At 57.7% G+C, this 20335-nt stretch overlaps 1 protein-coding gene across 1 annotated transcript; it reads left to right on the top strand.

Moving 5' to 3' along the window:
- The first annotated feature begins 1400 nt into the window (after window positions 1-1400).
- On the top strand, window positions 1401-19491 carry VEGFA (vascular endothelial growth factor A). The gene is made up of 10 exons (XM_047103033.1): window positions 1401-1411; window positions 2707-2818; window positions 3655-4431; window positions 7523-7571; window positions 10762-10958; window positions 11703-11779; window positions 12088-12114; window positions 14005-14076; window positions 15199-15330; window positions 17777-19491. Exons 1-10 carry the CDS (start codon window positions 1401-1403, stop codon window positions 17796-17798), a joined length of 1476 nt encoding a protein of 491 aa, XP_046958989.1. The 3' UTR covers window positions 17799-19491.
- Window positions 19492-20335: the final 844 nt, after the last annotated feature.

Genomic DNA, 20335 nt, shown 5'->3' with positions numbered 1-20335 from the left:
AGACCTTTCTTCCATCACAGCGGAACCACCTGGAGAAATGTTTAGGCAACAGCAAGAATCAGCAACTCTCTCCTCTCCTTGTTTCCTCACTTCGGAGGGGCTCTGTCCCTTCATCCGAGGGTTTGGAGGTTAATTGCCCACACCCACACAGGCAAGAGCTTCCCTGAACATCAGAGTAACAGGACGTTAGGACAAAGTACAACTATTGTGCCTTGGGCCTCATCACTACTTCTTTTGTCTGGGGCCACTGTTGGCTCCTGGCCACCTTTCACGCTCTTCTCTACCCCCACCCCCACCCCTCTCCTCACTTCCCCCTCACCTGGAACACCTTCCCCTTCCTCTTTGGCTCCTTTTGAACTGTCTCAGAGCCATAAGCTGAGACTGCCCTGGTCCTGAGGTGGGGCCCTCTGAGTGGGGCAGAGGATGCCCTTGGAGGGGACCCAGCATGACCTCTGTCTGGGCTGCTCTCTGCTCCGTGCCTCACCCCCCCATGTTGTTAGGTGACCTTGGGTCCTTCTGTGTGCTTGGGATTCTCTGGGGGTTCAGTGTGTCCTGGGACTCCCAGCCCTTCAGCGACCTGTGGAGGGAGCATGTTGGGGGGATTAAGTCTGTCAGAGGAGATGGTGCTGGAGAGACACGATGTGGTCTACCGATTGTTGATTTGCATTCCTGATTCTGTGTCCTTCGTCCCCTTTTTTGGCGACCCAGGTGTGTCGGGCTCTCAATGCGATGCTCACGTGGGCACTGGCCGGGTATTGTACATCATTACAGCGTATTGTCGGGAAAGCTGGTGACACCGCCCTGGGGGATAGCATCCAGAGTTGACCCTCCTCTGAGTCACCACCAGGCTGTGTCTCTGAAATGAAGGGCGGGGCTGGGAGACCCCTCCCCACCAATGAAGCTTGCTCAAAAGCTCCTCAGGTCAGGGTGCAGTTCGGCCCCCTCATTCCCTTGGTTCCCTGGGCCAAGCCCACAGAGGAGGGAATCTCACATAGGTAGCTGAAACACACCTTGCTGAATACCACCAAGGGGGATGTTTGGGTCAGTTTGGGGAGAGCCCAGGGATTATTATGACAATGACACCCACCTCCACCTTGGAACCCCTCCATTCTCCTCTCCAATTCAGGGTCTTTTACTATGACCCCTTCTTCTGGCCCCTGAGGGGCCAGGGAAGGCTGAGGTGAGAAGGATGCCGTGGAGGGGACCAGGGTGAGCCCCTGCTCGTGCTGCTGGGAGACTCTGTCCTGGGCTCTGCCTGCTCCTTTGCTCTGCAGGGGTGAGGGAGGGGATCTCTGCCAAAGCCCCCACACACCTTGTGCTCTGGCTGCACTAGATGTAGACCAGGTTGGAAGGAGGATGTTTAAGGGCTTCGCTTCTATCTTCCATGCAGAGCTTGGAGCATGGAGCCTAGGTAAGGAGGGGGGCCCTGAGCCAGCAAATAAACATTTCCTAACTGGAAAGAGACCTCGTCCCTGTGCTGGGGAGCCTGCCAGGTGGTTCAGGCAGGACTGGAGGCATGAATGATGGAAAGGGTAGGATGGGATGGGAGTGGGCAGCCCTTCTGCTCATAGGGGCATCAGGACACCAGTCGTGTGGAATTGGGCTACTAAAAAGGTAACCTAGCACCATGTGCTTAGGCAGGGGGTTGGCTGAGTAACCTCCCTGGATCGTTTGGTCAATTTGGGGGATGCCGTCACAGTCCAGTTCTCAGCCCCGGCACTCACAGAGGCTACATCAGCCCTGGGCCTGGCACTGATCTGGATTCATAATGAGACTGGTTGGTCCCTCTCTTCCCTCAGGTATCAGAACCCCCTCTTTGTTCCCTGGGGGGAACCTGGGAGCTATTGGGTCAAAGCCCAACCAGGAATTTTTCCAGGCTGGTTCCTATATGCAAGGGTGGGGTGGGGGGCCTCGGGAGCACTCAGGGAAGACCGGGGGAGTTGGGGGAGAGGGGAGCTTTGAAGGAAGGGGGGGACTGGGGGAAAGAGGAGAGAGGCTGCCAGCTGGGAGAAGTAGGCAAGGGACCCTGGGGGTCTAGGGGTACCAAGGAGAAACCCCAATTCTGTTCAGAAGATGAGCTAAGAGCCTGGGCTGGGGCTGATAGAAGGCTTGGCCCCCAGCCTGGTGGGAGCTCCGGGCAGCTGGCCTACAGACGTTCCTTAGCGTTGGTGAGTAGGTTTGAATCATCACTTAGGCCCTGGCCTCCATCCGCCCCCACCAGCCCCCTGGCCTCAGTTCCCTGGCAACATCTGGGGTTGGGGGGGAGAGCAGGAACAAGGGCTTCTGTCTGCCCGGCTGCCTCTCCCTTTGGGCTCTGCCAGACTCCACAGTGCATACGTGGGCTCCAACAGGTCCTCTTTCCTCTGGGCCACTGACTAACCCCAGAACCACACGGCTTCCCATTTTCAGCCCCACAAACTTAGTGCCAAATAATTTTCCCCAGGAAAGTCTCCCTGGACACTTCCCAAAGGACCCCAGTCACCCCAGTCTGTTGGCTGTAGCTCACTCTGATGTCAGCAGGCCAGATGAGGTCTCCAGATGGGCACATTGTCCACATGGGTACATCATGTCTCCTGTGCCCAGCATTGGGCTCGCTGCACACGGGTCCATTCGAGTCCCAAACATGCCTCTGTTAGGGAGGTCAGAAACGAGGGAGTCAGGGGTAGTGTCCCTCCACCCTCTTCCTGAAGCCCATTCCCTCTTAAGCCAGAGCTGGGGTGTGCGGGCAGTAGTCACTAGGGGGCGCTCGGCCACCACAGGGAAGCTGGTGAACTTGGGAGAGCAGAGTCTGCGTGTGAGTGAGGACGCGTGTGTCAGTGTGAGTGTGTGTGTGTGTGGGGGGGGGGGCGGGCTGAGAGTGCTGGAGTGGGAAGAAGGCCAGGGGTCACCCCAGGATTCCAATAGATCTGTATGTCCTTCTCCCCACCCGTCCCTATCCGACTCCCTGCCCTCCCCGACGCCCCTCCCTCCAATATTCCCAGCAAAGAAGGAATAGCTCTCGAGCCCTGTCCGCACATAACCTCACTTTCCTGTTCCCTTCCCCCCAATACCACGCGGGCGTGTGTGTGTCTGAGCAAAGGGGGGCGGATGGGTAATTTTCGGGCTGTGAACCTAGGTGGGGGTCGAGCTTCCCCTTTACGGGTAGGGGGGCAGGCTTTGCTACACGTCCCAGGGGAAGGCCCGAGGGGCACGCGGGGCAGCGGGAGAGGCGCCGAGACTGGGCCTGTCCCCGCCCCCAGGGCGTTCCAAGGGCGGGGTCCAGGCGGGGACAAGCCGGGTCTGATTTTTAAGCGGCCGCTAGTGGTGAGGAGCGCAGAGGCTTGGGGCAGCCGGGCTGCGAGGAGGCCGCGGCGCGGGGGGCGAGTGGAGCCGGCGGCAGCGGCGCTGGGTCGGGAGGCGCAGCGGCGAGGCGGACGAACCGGCGGGGTCACTAGCCAGAGGTCTCCGCACTGGAATTCGATATTCATTTATCCAGGGTTTACCCTCCTCTTTTTTTTCTTAAGCAATTTTAAATATCCACATTTTTTTCCCGTTTTAATTTATTTTTGCTTCCCATTCCCCGCTTAAATCGGGCCGACCGTTTGGGGAGATTGCTCCTTTACTTCTCCAAATCACTTCGGATTTTGGAAACCAGCAGAGAGAAGAAAGAGGTAGCAAGAGCTCCAGAGAGAAGTCGAGGAAGAGAGAGAGACGGGGTCAGAGAGCGCGCGCAGGCGAGCGAGCAACGACAGGGACAGGGGCAAAGTGAGTGACCTGCTTTTGGGGGTGACCGCCAGAGCGCGGCGTGAGCCCTCCCCCTTGGGATCCTGCATCGGACCAGCAGCGCTGACGGACAGACAGACAGACACCGCCCCCCGCCCCAGCGCCCACCTCCTCCCCGGCCGGCGGCCGAGGGTGGACGCGGCGGCGAGCCGCGGGCAAGAGCCGGAGCCCGCGCCTGGAGGCGGGGTGGAGGGGGTCGGGGCTCGCGGCATTGCAGTGAAACTTTTCGTCCAACTTCTGGGTTGTTCTCGCTCCGGAGGAGCCGTGGTCCGCGCCGGGGCAGCCGAGCCGAGCGGAACCGGGAGAAGTGCTAGCCCGGGCCGGGAGGAGCCGCAGTCGGAGGAGGGGGAGGAGGAAGAAGAGAAGGAAGAGGAGAGGGGGCCGCGGTGGCGACTCGGAGCTCGGAAGCCGGGCTCATGGACGGGTGAGGCGGCTGTGTGCGCAGACAGTGCCCCAGCCGCGCGCGCGACCCAGGCCCTGGCCCGGGCCTCGGCTCCGGGAGGAAGAGGAGCCCGCCTAGGCGCCGAGGAGAGCGGGCCGCCCCGCAGCCCGAGCCGGAGAGGGAGCGCTAGCCGCGCCGGCCCCGGCCGGGCCTCCGAAACCATGAACTTTCTGCTCTCTTGGGTGCATTGGAGCCTTGCCTTGCTGCTCTACCTCCACCATGCCAAGGTAAGCGGCCGTGCCCACCAGGCGTCGCGGGCCGCTTCGAGCGCCTCTCCCCGCTGGGGACGTGCGTGCGAGCGCGCGCGTGGGGGCTCCGTACCCCACGAGGGTCCTTGGGCACCGGGCGCGCGGCTACCCCCTCAATCCTCGTACGTGTAGGGGGAGGGGGCGCGCGCTAGGTGGGAGGGCACCAGGATAGAATCTCACCGCCCACGCGGGCCCTGCCCACCCACCAGAGTCACCGCACGTACGATCTGGGCCGACCAGCGGAGGGCGGGAGCCGGAGGAGGAGGCCGAGGGGGCTGGGCTTGCGCTGCCGCCGGCGGCTGAAGTTTGCTCCTGGCCGCTGGTCCCCGACGAACTGGAAGTCCGGGCAGCGGGGGCGGGAGCCGGAGCCCAACGGGCAGGGGGGTGCCCAGACCTTGGGCCGAGGGAGGGCTGAGAGCGTGGAGGGGGCAGGGCGCGGGCGAGAGAGGGGGCTTGCTGTCACTGCAGCTCGATCTCTTCGGCCCTCGCCACGAGTTTGAGAAAAGTTTCGGGGTGGATTGCCGAGGGGACCCCCGGTCTCCGCCGGGCCACCTGCGCCAAGGCACCCCCGCCCGTCCCCGCTCGCGTCCCGCTCGGTGCCCGCCCTCCCCCGCCCGGCCGGGCGCGCGCGGCGCGGAGCCGATTACATCAGCCCGGGCCTGGCCGGCCGCGTGTTCCCGGAGCCTCGGCGGCCCGAGCGGGGAGCCCCGGGCGGCGAGCGGCGCCCCTCCCCCCGCCGGCCCTCCACGGGAAGGTGACCTCTCGAGGTATCCCTAGCCAGAGGATCTGGAGAACCCCCCCCCCCCCCACCGTCCCCAGCCCCTAGCCCTCTCCTGTGCTAGGAGGAAATTTCTTGACACCCCTTCCCCATTTCTTCCCTAAAGTGGAGAGAAGCCCCTGCCACCTTTCTACTTTTCACTACCCTCTGATGAGAAGACCCGTGTAACCCGCCTCTGACCCCAGCGGCCAGGGAAAGGATGATCACTGTCAGAGGTCGGGGTGCAAGGGCCCACCCTGGTGCTTTGTCAGACTACCTAAAGTCCGGACTCGGTGACAGTCTGCTTTGCTCCCCTCCCCCACACTTCCGAGCTGTGCCTTTAGCTTTTATGGGGATGGGCTAAGGGAGGAATTAAATAGTGTCATTATTCCACTTTACACTTTTTGGAAAAATGGCTTAAATTTTGCTGTGATATGGATAGTGTGGGACCAGCTTTCCCCGCACCTTTGGAAGGAGCTCCTGCCAGCCTTGCAAACACACTTTGTCCTGGTGAAATGGGGGGTGTTGGAGCAGGAGCAGGTGGTTTTTTGGAACTCCAAACTTGCCCACCCAACTTGCTTCTCAGAGTCACCGAAGGGGTCCTTTTATGCTCTTCTCTTGTACCTTTCCTCAGCCAGAGTCCCCTTGGAGAGAGGCAGAAGGAAGGAAATGGGCTGGGGTCCCTGCTGCCACTCTGAGTTCCTCAGACGCTGGCACAAAGGCCTTGGCTCCAGGCCTCCAAGGAGGGGGGGGGGGGAGGGGGAGGAATGGCAGCCTGGCCACACTGTGACCTTCAGAGGCCCCCAGAGAAGGGCACCTGGCCTCTCCCTGCCTAGAGCCACCCCTCCCAGTGCCCCCTGGCCTTGGAGGGGGTTAAGAAGTTTCTGTCCCCTTTCCTCATTGGGGCCCAAGAGGAGCGGAGGACATAGAGAGAACATTGGCAGAAGGAAACCAGAGGGTATCGTTGGGATGGGTGAGAGGCAAAGTGGAGACTCCAGGGGGTCCCTGAGGGAGAGCTGCAATGGAAGTCTATCCAGCTGGGATCCTGGAAACTGTTACCTGACCTTGGCCCTAGGGACAAGGCTGGGGGATCTGGGGTGCCCTGGGGATGTGTGGGAAGGAGACAGACAGACAAGACAGACAGACAGTGAGACTCTGTCAGGGGGGTCTGCAGTTCCGTGGGCTGGAGTACAGTTCTGCTGCTGGGGATCTGCCCCCGAAGAAGGGCAAGTGAGGTGGCCAGCTGGTGAGAACCAAAGGCCTACTTGAAGGGCTGGGAGAAGCCTTTGCCTGCTCCTAGCTGTCAGGTCCACATGGTTGGGCTTGTTGACCTTCACAGCTTGTGGGGAGGGGAGGAATGATCTCGTGGGGGTGGGGAGGGATGGGGAGGATAGGGGAAGCCTCGGCCTAGGAGGTGCAGGGGGCCCCCTAGGGGCTGGGTAGTGCTAAGGCATAGAAGGCTTTCCTGGTTGCCTTTGAGGAGAGTGCACAGCCAGGTGAGAGGGGCTTGGGACCCCCTCGGTCTGGGAGGGAGAAGAAACCAGAGAGTGAGGTGGGAGTGTGAGGCTTGGGGCTCTGGAGATACATTCAGGCTCTGGGGAGATTTGTGTGCTGGGAGCAATGGGCTCTCCCCTCCTGCAGGGTTTCCTCCCTGGTTTTACCATCTAGACAACCTGTGGGTTTGCTGAATATACCTGAGGATATCTGCTGAATGTTCCCGAGGAAGGAGGAGTTTGGATGGGGGAGGGTGGTTGGCGCCCTTCGTTCCTCTGCACCCCCCTCGCCCTCCCCAGCACCAGCTCACCCTGGTATTTGTCATGTCAGCAAGAGAAGGTCACCATGTTGTTTTTCTCGCCCCCAGTCTTTCCTTCCTGCCTCAGTCCAAATTTGTCCTCCTATTTGACCTTAATACTTACCGTGGCTTTGGACCAGGGAGTCAGGGGTCTGAGAAAATTAACTTAACTCAGCAATGGACCGTTGTGGCCAGGGGTGTGTGTGGGCGGGGGATGGGGAGTGGGGGGGGAGCTAGGAGGGAGGTAATGTGGGGAAGGGGCGGGGACCTGGACAGCACAGCATTCTGGTGTTTTTCTCCTGTATTTTTAGTTTCCCACCCCCCAATATCTGCTTAGTTTCTTTCTTCCTTCAGAATTAGAGCAGTGCAGGGGTGGAGGGCATGCTCTGTGCTGTGGGGAGCCCTGCAGGTGCCTTGTTCCACCCAGCAGCCTTGGAGAAGCCAGAGGCTGCTGCCTGGGCGGGTGGCTGGGCCTTTGCATCCTGCTCATGCCCGTGTTTTGCTCTTTGTTTTGTCCTCAGTGGTCCCAGGCTGCACCCATGGCAGATGGAGAGCACAAACCCCACGAAGGTGAGTCCCCCTGGCTCTTGGGTGGGGTACCTGTCTCCCCAGGGGATGGGTGGGGAGGGCCAATTCCTTTCTTTCAGGGCTATGGGGGCAGGAAAGGGGTGCAGGGATGGGGATCAAGAAGGGAAGAGGGGAGCACCATGAGAGTAACCCTTTGTTCTGGAGGACTCTCTTTCCTAGTCAGGCCTCTGCTACAAATAGGACGTGTTGCCTTTTCCTTCTGCTCTTTCCAGTAAAATTTTACTTGGAGAGGCAGCCGTGAGCACAGACCAGGAAGGCAGTGTTCAAAGATCCCCGGTGTCAAGGGAGGTGTCCCTTGTCCCACCTGCCCTCAGGGGAGGATGGGTATTCTCTGTCACATCCAACCCAGCTGCATCACACCTGTGGGGCCTCTGTGGAGGGGGCTGTGACCCTTGCTGTCCAGCGAACTAGCTGTGCGTGAGCTGGAGGTGCAGGGGGGCCCCACCTCGTAGGACCCCTCCCCACAGTCTGCATTCCTTAGCGGGTGGAGAGAAGGCCCTATAATCTCCTCTGCCCTCTGGGTGGGATGGGTTTAGGTGCTGTGAACTTCCCTCCTGGGCCAGCAGAGGGCTGGCTGTAGCTCCCAGGTGCCCCGCCCCCTGCCCAACTAGAGTCCGCCTGCCTTTTGTTCCTCTGTGGTTTGGAGCAGGGACCCTCCCATTTCTCCAGGGAAGCCCTGGCTCTCCCCCAACACTGAATGCGGCCTCTGCTTCAGCCTGGGGGAGGAATGCCTGATGCCACTCCCCCAGCTCCCCACCCCTGAGGAGAGAAGGCCCTGGGGTCTTCCTTGGGGCGCGTTTTCTGACCCAAATCCAGCGTGGCCCAGGGTAGTGGCCAGGGGCGGTGTTTGCACTCCCTGGGCCGGTGGTGATGCCCAGCCGGTTCTGCCTCCTTCCCTCAGGAGCTCTTTCCTTGGCCCGGGGCCTGGCTTCCCAGCCACTCCACAGCTTGTGCCACTCACAGCTCCTGGCTCCCAGTGTGTGCCCACCCGCCATCGGTCTCTCGGTGGTCTCTGTGGTCTGGGAGAGGCAAGCAAATGGTCTTTGTTTGCTTGGGGAAAAGATTGTCTTCAAGAAATAAGGAAAAGCAAGACAGCTTGATGTTGGAGTAGACGTATGTTTATGGCCTGTGCAGAAGTGGGACGGTTTTCCTTAGAGGCAGTGGCTGGGGCGTGAAGGGTTTGGGTGAGGTTCTCCCCTCTACCTTCCTCCGCCGCACGGCCCTTAGGGATTCCAGGGAGCTTTTCCAAGGAATTCCTTGCCTGTGTCTTTTTAGCTTCAGCAACCCACGGCCACGGCCCAGGCCAGACCTTTCTGCTTTCCTGTCTTGGGTGGGGCCCCAAACCTGGCCACCTGTGTCCCCAGCCATAACACAGTGTCAGGTCAAGAATTCTTCAGTCATCTTCGATATAGACTTGGATTAGAAAAGGGCTTCTTCGGATCCCTGGGCTTCATTCTTTTTGAAGGTGCTTTGCCTTAACCCCTCTGAGGGTGGAGGAGAGAATTCTATGCCTGTTGTCTGCATAGGGGAAGTAGATCTCAGGCAAGGCCAGGGACTATCCTGCTGTTGTCACAACTGTGGCCTTCCCCTCAGCTCCCAAATTTCAACCCACCTATTGTGTATATGCCCCTCAACCCTGCTCCCCGGGGCTCATCTTCCTTTACCCTCTGGAGGGAGGGGGAGGCTCAGCTTGTTTCTGGGAGAGGCAGGCTAGGAGGTGGCCCTTCACATGCCTTGGTGAGGTTCCAGACTGTTACCTGGGCTGACAAAGAATGCTTATTCACAGGGCTGGAAAGGGAAGACAAAACCCCACATTTCAGCCTCGCTCTCAGTGTCTTTAAACATGCCCCCCCCCCCGCCAACCCATTTACACAGATGTGCAGTCTGAGGCCCAGAGAGGGAGGAACTGGCCCAAGGTTACACCAAGTCATGGCCTGAGCTTGGACTACTTCATGGCCTGGGTGCTGCTCCTTCTTCCTGTGCAGGGGAAATACGTTTCAGGGACAGGATTACTCTGTGTGTGTGTGTGTGTGTGTGTGTGTGTGTGTGTGTGTGTCAGAGAGAAAGGGAGAGAGGGAGAGTGGCAGTCTGGGCCACAATTTGGAGTCCTCAGTCCAGGTCCTGATTGCATCTATTCTCAAGGACCCCGCCCCTGTGGCCTAGAATTACCCCTTCATGCTCCAGTGCACCCCAGGCTCCACGGCCAGCCTGGGAAGCTGTCTTTACCCTGCTCTCCCTCCAGATCAGCTTCTAGAAACGCTCCGTGGCTGCAATGGCAGCACCGTTTTTTCCATGATGCAAGCAGTTTGCCCTCTTGGGCGGGGTTATCGGTGGCTGGCAGGGCCTGCATAGTGTGCCCACCCACTGCCACCTGCTGATTCCTGGCCGGCCCAGGCCCTGTGCTGATGCTTACCGCTTTCCCAGCCTGCGTCTGGGGAGGGGTCTGGCAGGTGGCACAGCGCTTCCCCTCTGTTTTCACACGATGTCGCTTGCCTTGGGAAGGCTTCCATGGCAGAACTGATTTGAACTCTTAACACTTAGTGAAGTGTGGCCTTGGGGCGAGTTACTCAGCCTCTCTGAACCTCCAGTTCCCTCTTGGTAAAATGGGCCTCCTACTGGAACCTGATGGTGTCGTGCGGGGAGAATTGTTGGCCGTGAAAACTATGGGCTACTGCACACCTTGCTCAGCATATAATAAGTGCTCATTAATTGGCTGTTGGGGTGGAGGGTGGTGTGGCAGAGGTCGTAGGAAAACGGGAAGTAGGTTTGCCAAGCTGGCTGTTGCTCCTTTCACGGGCAACTTAGATCACCCCTCAACAAGTAAACTCGTGCTCGAACTATGTCCTGGCATCGAGGCTGACCCAAGAATGCGCTCGGCTGTCATGGCGAGGCAGCGGGATCACATGTGGCAGGTTATCTCTGGCAGAACCTGACAGCCTGGTGTGATCTTTGGAATAAAACCAGGCCTTCATCAGTGCTGATGGTGGAAAGCTTAGGGAAGGATGCCAACCACAGCCGGAGGGACCTAGGTTAGAGTTTTGGAAGGACCGGCCCGAAAGTGGGCACCTCTCACAGGCACTCTGAGGGGCGGCCTTCCCAAGCTGGGCGGAGTTAGGAGCCGGCCATCTCTCGTGTGACCTGCTGGGCTCACGTGTCACCCCATCCCACGCAGTGGTGAAGTTCATGGATGTCTACCAGCGCAGCTACTGCCGTCCCATCGAGACCCTGGTGGACATCTTCCAGGAGTACCCTGATGAGATCGAGTATATCTTCAAGCCATCCTGCGTGCCCCTGATGCGATGCGGGGGCTGTTGCAATGACGAGGGCCTGGAGTGTGTGCCCACGGAGGAGTTCAACATCACCATGCAGGTGGGCATCGGCAGGGAGTGGGGGTGGGAGGGGGGGTTAGACTTGGGGAACAGGTGGTCCCAGGCCCTTTGCTGGGCAGCTCTTGAGAGGAGGAGCCAGACTTGACTTGCTCCGCTCCTGCCCCTGGGTCCGTCGCAGGGACGTGTGGGGGAGTCTTGCTTTCTTTGGAGAAAAAGATGCCTACATTCCCCAGTCCCACAGGGGCTGACGCCTGTGACAGGAGGCCTTCTCTTCCTCTCTTGGAGGAAGAGGGCCCTTCCTCTTTGGGGGCTCTATCTGGGAAGCTGGATGAGCCTGGTCCGTGGAGAGGTTTAAAAGCCAGTTGTTTGGTGCTTCGCAGCGACAGGGCACATCTCAGCTTGAACAGGGTGGGAGGGAGCTCTGAGACCCCAGGGAGGGTGGCTCTTGGGTAGCTACCAGGGATGAGGGTAAAGCCTAGAGGAAATAAAAGGAGGGGAGGGATTGGGACCGGTGAGAACCCAGGACCTGAATTCCCAGCCTGGCCAACCCGTGCAGCCATGTCTGCCCTCAAGAAGAACAGGGGCTCCTTGAGATCAGCAGGGTTGGGGACGTTGGGGTGGGCCCGAGGCTCTTTCTGGCGGAGCCCCTGGTCCCTCCTGCCTCTGTCCCCCACCCCTGCTCTGTAGAACCCCTGGGTGCTGAGTGGCAAGAGCCATGGGGTGTCCCATCTGGGTATGGCTGGCTGGGTCACTAACCTCTGTGATCTGCTTCCTTTCCCTCTAGATTATGCGGATCAAACCTCATCAAGGCCAGCACATAGGGGAGATGAGCTTCCTACAGCATAGCAAATGTGAATGCAGGTGAGGATGGGGTCACGGGCTCATTCGTTCAGCACGTGGCGGCGGGGTTGGCCCATGTCCACCTTCCCACTGTGGCACCTTGGGCGACTTTAATTTTACCTCACTGTGCCTCAGTGTCTACATCTGGAAACGGGCATAATAACGCTAGGTACCCCATAGCATCGTTAGAAGGATTAAATGCGTTAGTTTGCGTCAAGAGATTAAAAGTGCGTTGATATGTCATAGTAGTATGTGACTCTTCTTGTTGGTCTCATCACCATCTCAACCCTTCTCTGTTTTGTTCTTCTCTTTTTCTCTGCCCGCTGCAGACCAAAGAAAGATAGAGCGAAAGAAAAGTAAGTAGCCATGACTTTAGCTCCTCTCCCTCTCCTTGGCCCGTTATCTTGGTTTGGGGTTCTTGGCTTCCTCTGTCGGGGGTGGGGGCGGTGGGGGGGGGTCTGATGGCTTCACTGGGTCAGGGAGTTGGTCTCCTGAGGACTTGTGGTGGTAGTAGTGGGATTGAGCAGACTCGAGGATTATGTCTCTAGAATTAGGGACAAAACCCAGCCTGGAGCCTGGAGCTTCCTTTGGAAGAGACAATGCATTCCAGGTCTCCGGGTCATTCCTGGCCGGGACTTGAAGTTTTGGTGTGTCAGGGGGCAGCGCGGACACTGGGTCCCTGGCTTGCTCTAGTCTCCCATCACCCACCGCAGGGAGAGGGAGTAGGTGACAGAGAGACCTTTTGTGTGCCAGGGGAAACGGCCTCTTACGGCGGCTGCTGTGGTGGCGCAGTTGGACTTGGGTCCGGCTGAGATGTTTCCTTGGTGATGCCCTCCTGTAGCAGTGAGGCAGGCCAGAGACACTCAGCCCTCCTGGCCAGGGAGAAGTGAGTTGAATGTTGGTCATTTTCTGAGGCTTCCAGTTGCTCAGTGTGGAGGGTTGGGTCAGGATGGAGCAGGGGGGCATAGTCTGGGGGCAGTGAGGCTTCAAAACTGGGTGAGCAACTGGCAAGGGGGCAGGCCTGCAGGGAAAGAGAATGAGAGAGAGCACCTGTGCCCTTTCCTCCCCCACCTCACCATCCCGTCTGCCCCCAAAGCTCTAGGGACATAGAAACTCCTAGGCCCCAGCCCCTTACCTCTTCCCTAAGTCCCCAACTTCCAGAATTGCTGTGGCTACCAGAGCAGTGGTTTGGGAGAGCAGGCTCAGAGAGAGAGAGCGAGAGAGAGTGAGTTTGTGTGTGTGTGTAGACCTTCCCCTTTCCCAGTGCTTTCTCCTGGAGGGAATAGTCTGGCCCTTCTTCTCAGTGCCTTCCCCTCATTTCTTCCCCATGTGGCAGACATTCTGGGCATCCTCTGGCCTGGCAGGTGTGGAGAGTGCTGGTTCCCTTGAGGGGGACAGGCTTCAGCCTGCCCCCCTTGCCGGTTTCCCAAATGCCTGCTTTGCCACAGGGAGAGTGGGGGGCTCGCCTGGGCTCGGAAGAGAGTCTGGTGAGATGGTGTAGCAGGCTTTGACAGGCTGGGGAGAGAACTCCCTGCCAAGTAACGCCCAGGCTCCTCCTCCCATGCCTCCCTAACTCCCACCCCACCCTACCGCCTGCCTGGGGCTCTGAGGGCACCCATCCCCGCCTCTCGGCCCAGGGTATGGCTGGGCAGGCTGGCGCCTTTCATGTGCCGCCCTTGGTCTTGTGCCAGCTCCCAATGTAGCTCCCCCCCCCCCCCACGCTGGGATTTGCAGAGGCGGGGCCCCTGGAGGGACCCCTTTGCTGTTGCACTGGGAAATGAAGGCAGGTGCCTGAAGCACAGCCTGCCACCCCCCACCTCTGCTCCCATCGCATCAAGTCTCTGCCCTCCCCAAACTCTGGCCTACCTTTTACAGTCCCCGACCTTCAGGGTCACACTTGCACAGGGTTCTGGACAAAGATCCTGCCCAGGGGGCTTTGTCCCCTGCCAGGAGCTGCCAGGAGCATGCAGGCCTTTGGGTCCTGTGCCCTCCACCCAGCCTCTGCTTCCCATCCAAGCATTGCCGGAGGCTGGGTTGGCCACCCTAGGGTGGCCAAAACGAGAAGAAGGAGCCATTGAGTGTCTGCTACCCCAGCCTGTGCGTGCGTGTTCGTGTGCAAGCTCTTTCCTGGAGTTCCCTAGCCTCCCGATGCCTCGTTCCGGGAAGTGTGCCCTCCTCACTGCTTCTTTTCCTCTCCCCTTCCCCCTCGCTCTCTCTTTGTCTGTCTCTGTTTTTTTATTTTCCAGAAAATCAGTTCGAGGAAAGGGAAAGGGGCAAAAAAGAAAGCGCAAGAAATCCCGGTATAAATCCTGGAGCGTGTACGTGGTGCCTCCGCTGTCTCATTGCCTGGAGCCTCCCTGGCCCCCAATCAAAGTCCCGCCTGCAGGACCCCCTAACCCTGCCCCTGCCTTCCTCTCCCGGCTTTCCTCCTCCTCTCCCCCCCAGTGTCTCTCTCTCACTCTCGCTCCACTAATTGGCACCAGTGGCTAGACCTGGTGGTGGTGGTGCTGGTCCGGGGTCGGGGTGGGCAGGTGGGCAGAGCGGGCCTGGGGGATTCAAGGAGGGGACACCGGCTTGGCTGGGCACCACCTTTCTCTCACCCACTGGGCACTGGTGGCGGGCCCACGTTGGCACGGGTGCCAGGCACTGGTGCCTGCTCACCCAACTGGTTTCCGCTGCTCCAGGCTTCTGCACTTGTCTGGAAGCTGAGGGTGGTGGGGAGGGCAGACGTGGCACGAGGAAGGGGCGCGAATGACGTGAGGCAGTGTATTGTCATCTGAGGGTGGGGTCAGGCACCATATGGCAGCCCCTTCTCGTGGATTTGGGGCCTCTGGAGGGGAGCCCCCTATTCTGGTCGAACCCACGGCACTCAAAGAAACCTCCCTGTCGGTTTGGAGGCTCTTCCTCTGGGTCGGAGGCTGTGGTGGGCCCTTTGGTCACCAGTGGCCTGGCCGTGGGCGCTGCCTCCGGGCTTGGCCTGCCGACGTATCCCACTTCGGCCCACCTTTGGTGGAGGGGCCTGGGCGTGAGTCCTTGCACGGGGAGAAGGCGGCTCAGATTGCTGTCGCCAGCAGGTGGAGAGTCAATGTGTGCTCCTTCTGGGGTGGTGGCTGTTGGGGGCCCTGTGGCTCAAGGCTTGTACTTGTCCCCAGGGGACAGCAGTCCCCTTATGGTGGCCCTCTCCTTGCACTCTCTGCCCATCTATGTCTGCCTCTTCCTGCAGGCAGGCTTCCTAGCCAGTGCTGCCTCTTTCCGCCGCTCTCTCTGTCTTCTGCTGCAGCACTTGGATCCTTCCAGGGCATGGAAGGGTATGGGGGCCAACAAGCTGGGTGGGGGCGTAGCTGCAGACTGTTAGGGGGTGTTGCATGGTTTTTTTTTTTTTTTCTCTCTCTCTCTGCTGATGCTCTAGCTTAGATGTCTTTCCTTTTGCCTTTTTGCAGTCCCTGTGGGCCTTGCTCAGAGCGGAGAAAGCATTTGTTTGTACAAGATCCGCAGACGTGTAAATGTTCCTGCAAAAACACAGACTCGCGTTGCAAGGCGAGGCAGCTTGAGTTAAACGAACGTACTTGCAGGTTGGTTCCCAGAGGGGGAGCGAGTCAGAGAGGGGCTTCACACAGAGACCGGGAGAGAAAGGAAGAGAGAGAGAGTGCGCACGGGCGCGTCTGAGAGGGGCCAGCTGCTTGCTCGGCTTCTAGCTGCCTGCCTGGTGACTGACCTCTGCCTTCTCTGCTCGCAAGGCCCCTGTGGTGGGCAGCAGGTGCTGGCCTGGCCTGGGAGGGCCTGTTCAGAGGTGGCCCTGGTTGCCTGAGGGGGCAGGCTGGTGTGGCTTAATGTGATGGTGTGGACGCAGGCTGAGTGTTGTGTCCTGTGGTCCTGAGGCGTCCTGTGGTGGCTGTTGGTCCTGATGTCGTTAGTACTACCTTTGCTGCTAGTATCGGGGGCCCTTCCTGGTGCGGGGGACGCTGCCGTCTACCAAGTGCAAACACTCTCGGGGGCCTTGCCACCACCCTCTGGAGTCCGCACCGCTGGGCATCTCATCCCCTCGGTGTCTCTCATAGGGGCAGGTCTGAGTCCCTCCTAGACTGGGGTCCCAGAGGGCACAGGCTCTGGCTGTTGGTTTAGGGTGGTTAAGATATTTAACATTTGGGGACACTAGATACCTTTCATACTCCAGTAGTCATGGTGACAGCCTCAAACAACCCACATATTTCCAGATGCCCCCAGGATGGGGTGGGGGGTGGGACGTGCCCACTTTCCTTTTTTTTTTTTTTTTATGTTTTTTTATTTATTTCTGAGAAAGAGAGAGTGCGAGCGGGGGAGGGGCAGAGAGAGAGAGGGAGACGCAGAAACAGAAGCAGGCTCCAGGCTCCGAGCTGTCAGCACAGAGCCCGAGGCAGGGCTTGAACTCGTGAGCCATGAGATCATGACCTGAGCCAAAGTTGGACGCTTTAACCGACTGAGCCACCCAGGTGCCCTGGCGTGCCCACTTTCCTGACATTAGATTGTGAACTCCTCACGGCAGGGCCTGGCTTTTATTCACCTGTGTAACCCTCCAGGCCTCTGTACCACTGTCCTTTGACCACAGTGAGGACCTAGAAAGTGGCAAGTGTGCAAGTGAATATATGACTGAGTTCAGGGGGGAAGGTCAGGAGCACAGAGCCCTGACAGTTTGGCTGGCAATCTTGATGCCTTGAATGGAGCTTGTACCAGTCCGGCCTGGGCACAAAGGCTGGGAGCCCTCTGGGCCAGTGTAAACTTCACCTAGTGGGGGGCTTATGGGGACTCCTGGGCAGGGTCAGGGTACCCCCAGCTAGTCCAGATGTTCCATTATCAAAGTTCTTAGAATGTGCTTGCCTCCCCCACCCCCGTGTTCGTGTGGCTTGTGGATGTTCTGGGGGCGCTGGGGATGAGGCCCTGGGGTGTTTGTGCAGACTTCTGTCTGTCTTGGTAGTATGTGAAGACAGGAAGTGTATATGAGTGCTGGGCTTGGGCTCTGCCCACCTCCAGGGTCTGATGAGGGGTCTCCACATGCCCCAGGGGCCTCAGGGTAGATAAGGGACTTGTCATTTTAGGATTTCTGTGGTGATGATTCTGCAGAGAGATGTTCTGGGATGGGGTGTCTGAAGTGACCTGGGGGCTGACAGAAGTCACCCCAACCTCTAGAGCCCTCCCCTGTAAGGGGGAGCTTCAGTACCCCAAATTGGAGGCTTAGGATCCTCATTCCCAGGCTCTCAGAAGGGCAGGGCCAGTTGTGATCTCTCATAGTAGAGAAGGTAAAAGATAATCAGCCCAGGAGCCAGGGGCATGACGAGAAAGTTCTTGGCGTCCCCTCTGCTTAGACAGGAGCTCTCACAGTCGATGATCGTCTCTCCCCCACCATCAATTACACAGCACATGGGAAAGGAGGGGCACCCCGGTACCTGAGGCCTGCTGCTGCCAACATGCTCAAGAAAGATGGGGCCTGCAGCCGGAGCCTGGAGGGGAGGGCGTGGTGATGGGAGATGTGTCCCTCCCCGCCTCTCTGGTTCCCGCTCCCGTGGGAGCCTCACTTTCCTGGGGGCAGCCCCACCCCTTGCTTGGGGTCCTCTCCCCACTCTGTTGTCCAAACCAGCCCCATAGAGGCAGAGCTGAAACCCCTCTTTCTGCGGGGACTCTTTGTTGACTAACTCGGTCCAACTTTGGTCACCACTAGCTCTGAAATGTCAAGTAGGGACTGTTCTTTAGTTCGTGCTCATTTGTTGCCTGTGATGAAATGTCCCCTCGTCCTTGTCTTGTCTCGACTAGACTGTAAGCTCTGGAGGGCAGATGGGAGTCTGGACGTAGCTACTGCTCCAGCGGGGCCTCCGTGGGCAGGGGCTGGCTCTCCCCTCAACGCTGGGCTCCTCCGGGCAGAACGATGCTTTCACCTTCCTCTCTGCTGCAGGGACTCGGGCTCCCAGGAAGGGGAGGCTGCCTGCCTCGCCGCCGCGTCCCCTCGCCTGGCCCTAACCCCCGGCCTCTGTTTCCCATCTCCCGCAGATGTGACAAGCCCAGGCGGTGAGCCGGGCTGGAAGAAGGAGCCTCCCTCAGGGTTTCGGGAACCAGACCTCTCACCAGGAAAGACTGATACAGAACGACTGACACAGAAACCACGCCGCCACCACGACCACCACCACACCGCCATCATCGTCAACAGAACAATCCTTAATCCAGAAACCTGAAATGAAGGAAGAGGAGACTCTGCGCAGAGCACTTTGGGTCCGGAGGCCGAGACTCCGGCAGAAGCATTCCCGGGCAGGTGACCAAGCACGGTCCCTCTTGGAATTGGATCGCCATTTTATTTTTCTTGCTGCTAAATCACCAAGCCCGGAAGATTAGAGAGTTTTATTTCTGGGATTCCTGTAGACACACCCACCCACATACATACATTTATATATATATATATTATATATATAAAAATAAATATATATATTTTATATATATATAAAATATATATATTCTTTTTTTAAATTAACATTGCTAATGTTATTGGTGTCTTCACTGGATGTATTTGACTGCTGTGGACTTGAGTTGGGAGGAGAATGTCCCCACCCAGATCCCAACAGGGAAGAGGATGGGAGGAGAGACTCTGGCATGATCTTTTGGTCCCTCTCGGGAAGGCCAGGGTCCCCTCCCCTGCCCAGAAGCGTGCATGGCCAGGGCATGGGGGCAAATTTGGCCTGCTTTTGGGAACACCGACAAACCCAGCCCTGGCCCTAAGCCTCTACCCCGAGTCACATGGACAGACGACAGGTACAGGGACGAGGACGCTGGCTCTGACCAGGAGTTTGGGGAGCCTCAGGACACTGCTGTACTTTGGGGATCCTCTCCACATGCTGCACGGGCATCTTGCCCCCAGGGGCACTGCCTGCAAGATTCAGGAGACTGGGCAGCCTTCAGCTCGTCTTCACTTGCTCTGAGATGCCCAGGAGGCTGCTGACAGATGTCTTGGCGAAGAGAAGAGAGACATTGATGGAGGAAGGGCCGCCTGGTGACAGCTTGTCCTCCAAGGGAAGGGCCTCCTGCCCTTCCCGGGTGCAGCCCAGGAGGGCCTGATGTCCTCAGACCATTGAAACCACTAGTTCTGTCCCCCCCCAGGAGACCTGGCTGTGTGTGTGTGAGTGGTTAACCTTCCTCTGTCCCCAGACCCGACCCTTCCCGCGGCACAGAGAGACAGGGCAGGATCCACGTGCCCACCGTGGAGGCAGAGAAAAGAGAAAGTGTTTTATATATGATACTTATTTAATACCCCTTTTTAATTAGAAATTAAAACAGTTAATTTAATTAAAGAGTAGGGTTTTTTTCAGTATTCTTGGTTAATATTTAATTTCAACTATTTATGAGATGTATCTCTTCTTGCTGTCTCTTGCACTCTTATTTGTACTGGTCTTTGTGTATAAAATTCATGTTTCCAATCTCTCTTTCCCTGATCGGGGACAGTCACTAGCTTGTCCTGAACAGATATTTAATTTTGCTAACACTCAGCTCTGCCCTCCCCTTTTCCCTGGTTCCCCACCACACATTCCTTTGAAATAAGGTTTCAATATACATCTACATACTATATATATATTTGGCAACTTGCGTTTTTGTGTATATATATATATATATATATATATGTTTATGTATATATGTGATTCTGATAAAATAGACATGGCTATTCTGTTTTTTATATGTAAAAACAAAACAAGAAAAAATAGAGAATTCTACATACTAAATCTCTCTCCTTTTTTAATTTTAATATTTGTTATCATTTATTTATTGGTGCTACTGTTTATCCGTAATAATTGTGGGAAAAAGATATTAACATCACATCTTTGTCTCTAGTACAGTTTTTCGAGATATTCCGTAGTACATATTTATTTTTAAACAACAACAAAGAAATACAGATATATCTTAAAAAAAGCATTTTGTATTAAAGAATTTAATTCTGATCTCAAAGCTCCTCCTGGTTTCTCCTTCTCCATTGGGTCCTTGTTCTGGACTCCCTCCTGCCCCCTTTCTCTCCTCCCTTGGGGAAAGTGGCATTTTGTCTTAGGTCTGGGAAAAGGGTCCCAGGTAGGTAGGCGATGGCATGGCCCATCTTGTTGTGCTGGGGGCCAGGGTGCTTCCATTCTGGCTGAGCTGGTCCTGGGGGACCCCGTTCACCCTCTGCCATGATGTGGGGGGATGGGCTCTGAAATGGGGGGACGGAGAGACAGCACCTTAGACAGGAGCAAGGGCCTACCGGGAGCAGTGCTGCCTTCAGGAATCACATGATCCAGGCCCGGTCCTTTGGTTGAGGAAGGAACCGGCCATGTGTCTGAGCTTACTGCCCCGGGGGACAGGAGAGGGCTGAGTTTGGCTATGTGGCCTTGGCTGCAGTAGGCTAGGGAGTGGTAAGGGGGTGCTCACGGGGGCCTGTGACTCCACGGTGTTGTTAAGTTTTACATAGAGGGTCCGGGAGTTCCTTGAGCCCTTGGGAAATGGACTCACAGCCCTGGTTGTTCCTGAGAGGACTCCCCACCCCGTCTTGCTGCACAGGCCCTTCTCTCCTGCGGTCCTGGCCAGGGCAGAAGCTGT

This window comes from Lynx rufus, unplaced genomic scaffold, assembly GCF_022079265.1.
Source record: "Lynx rufus isolate CCGP_SWC_20201006 ecotype Redwood Valley unplaced genomic scaffold, mLynRuf1.p SCAF_6, whole genome shotgun sequence".
Classification (NCBI taxonomy): Eukaryota; Metazoa; Chordata; class Mammalia; order Carnivora; family Felidae; genus Lynx; species Lynx rufus.
Note: the sequence above shows the minus strand (reverse complement) of the source record. Positions and strands in the feature narration are given on the sequence as shown.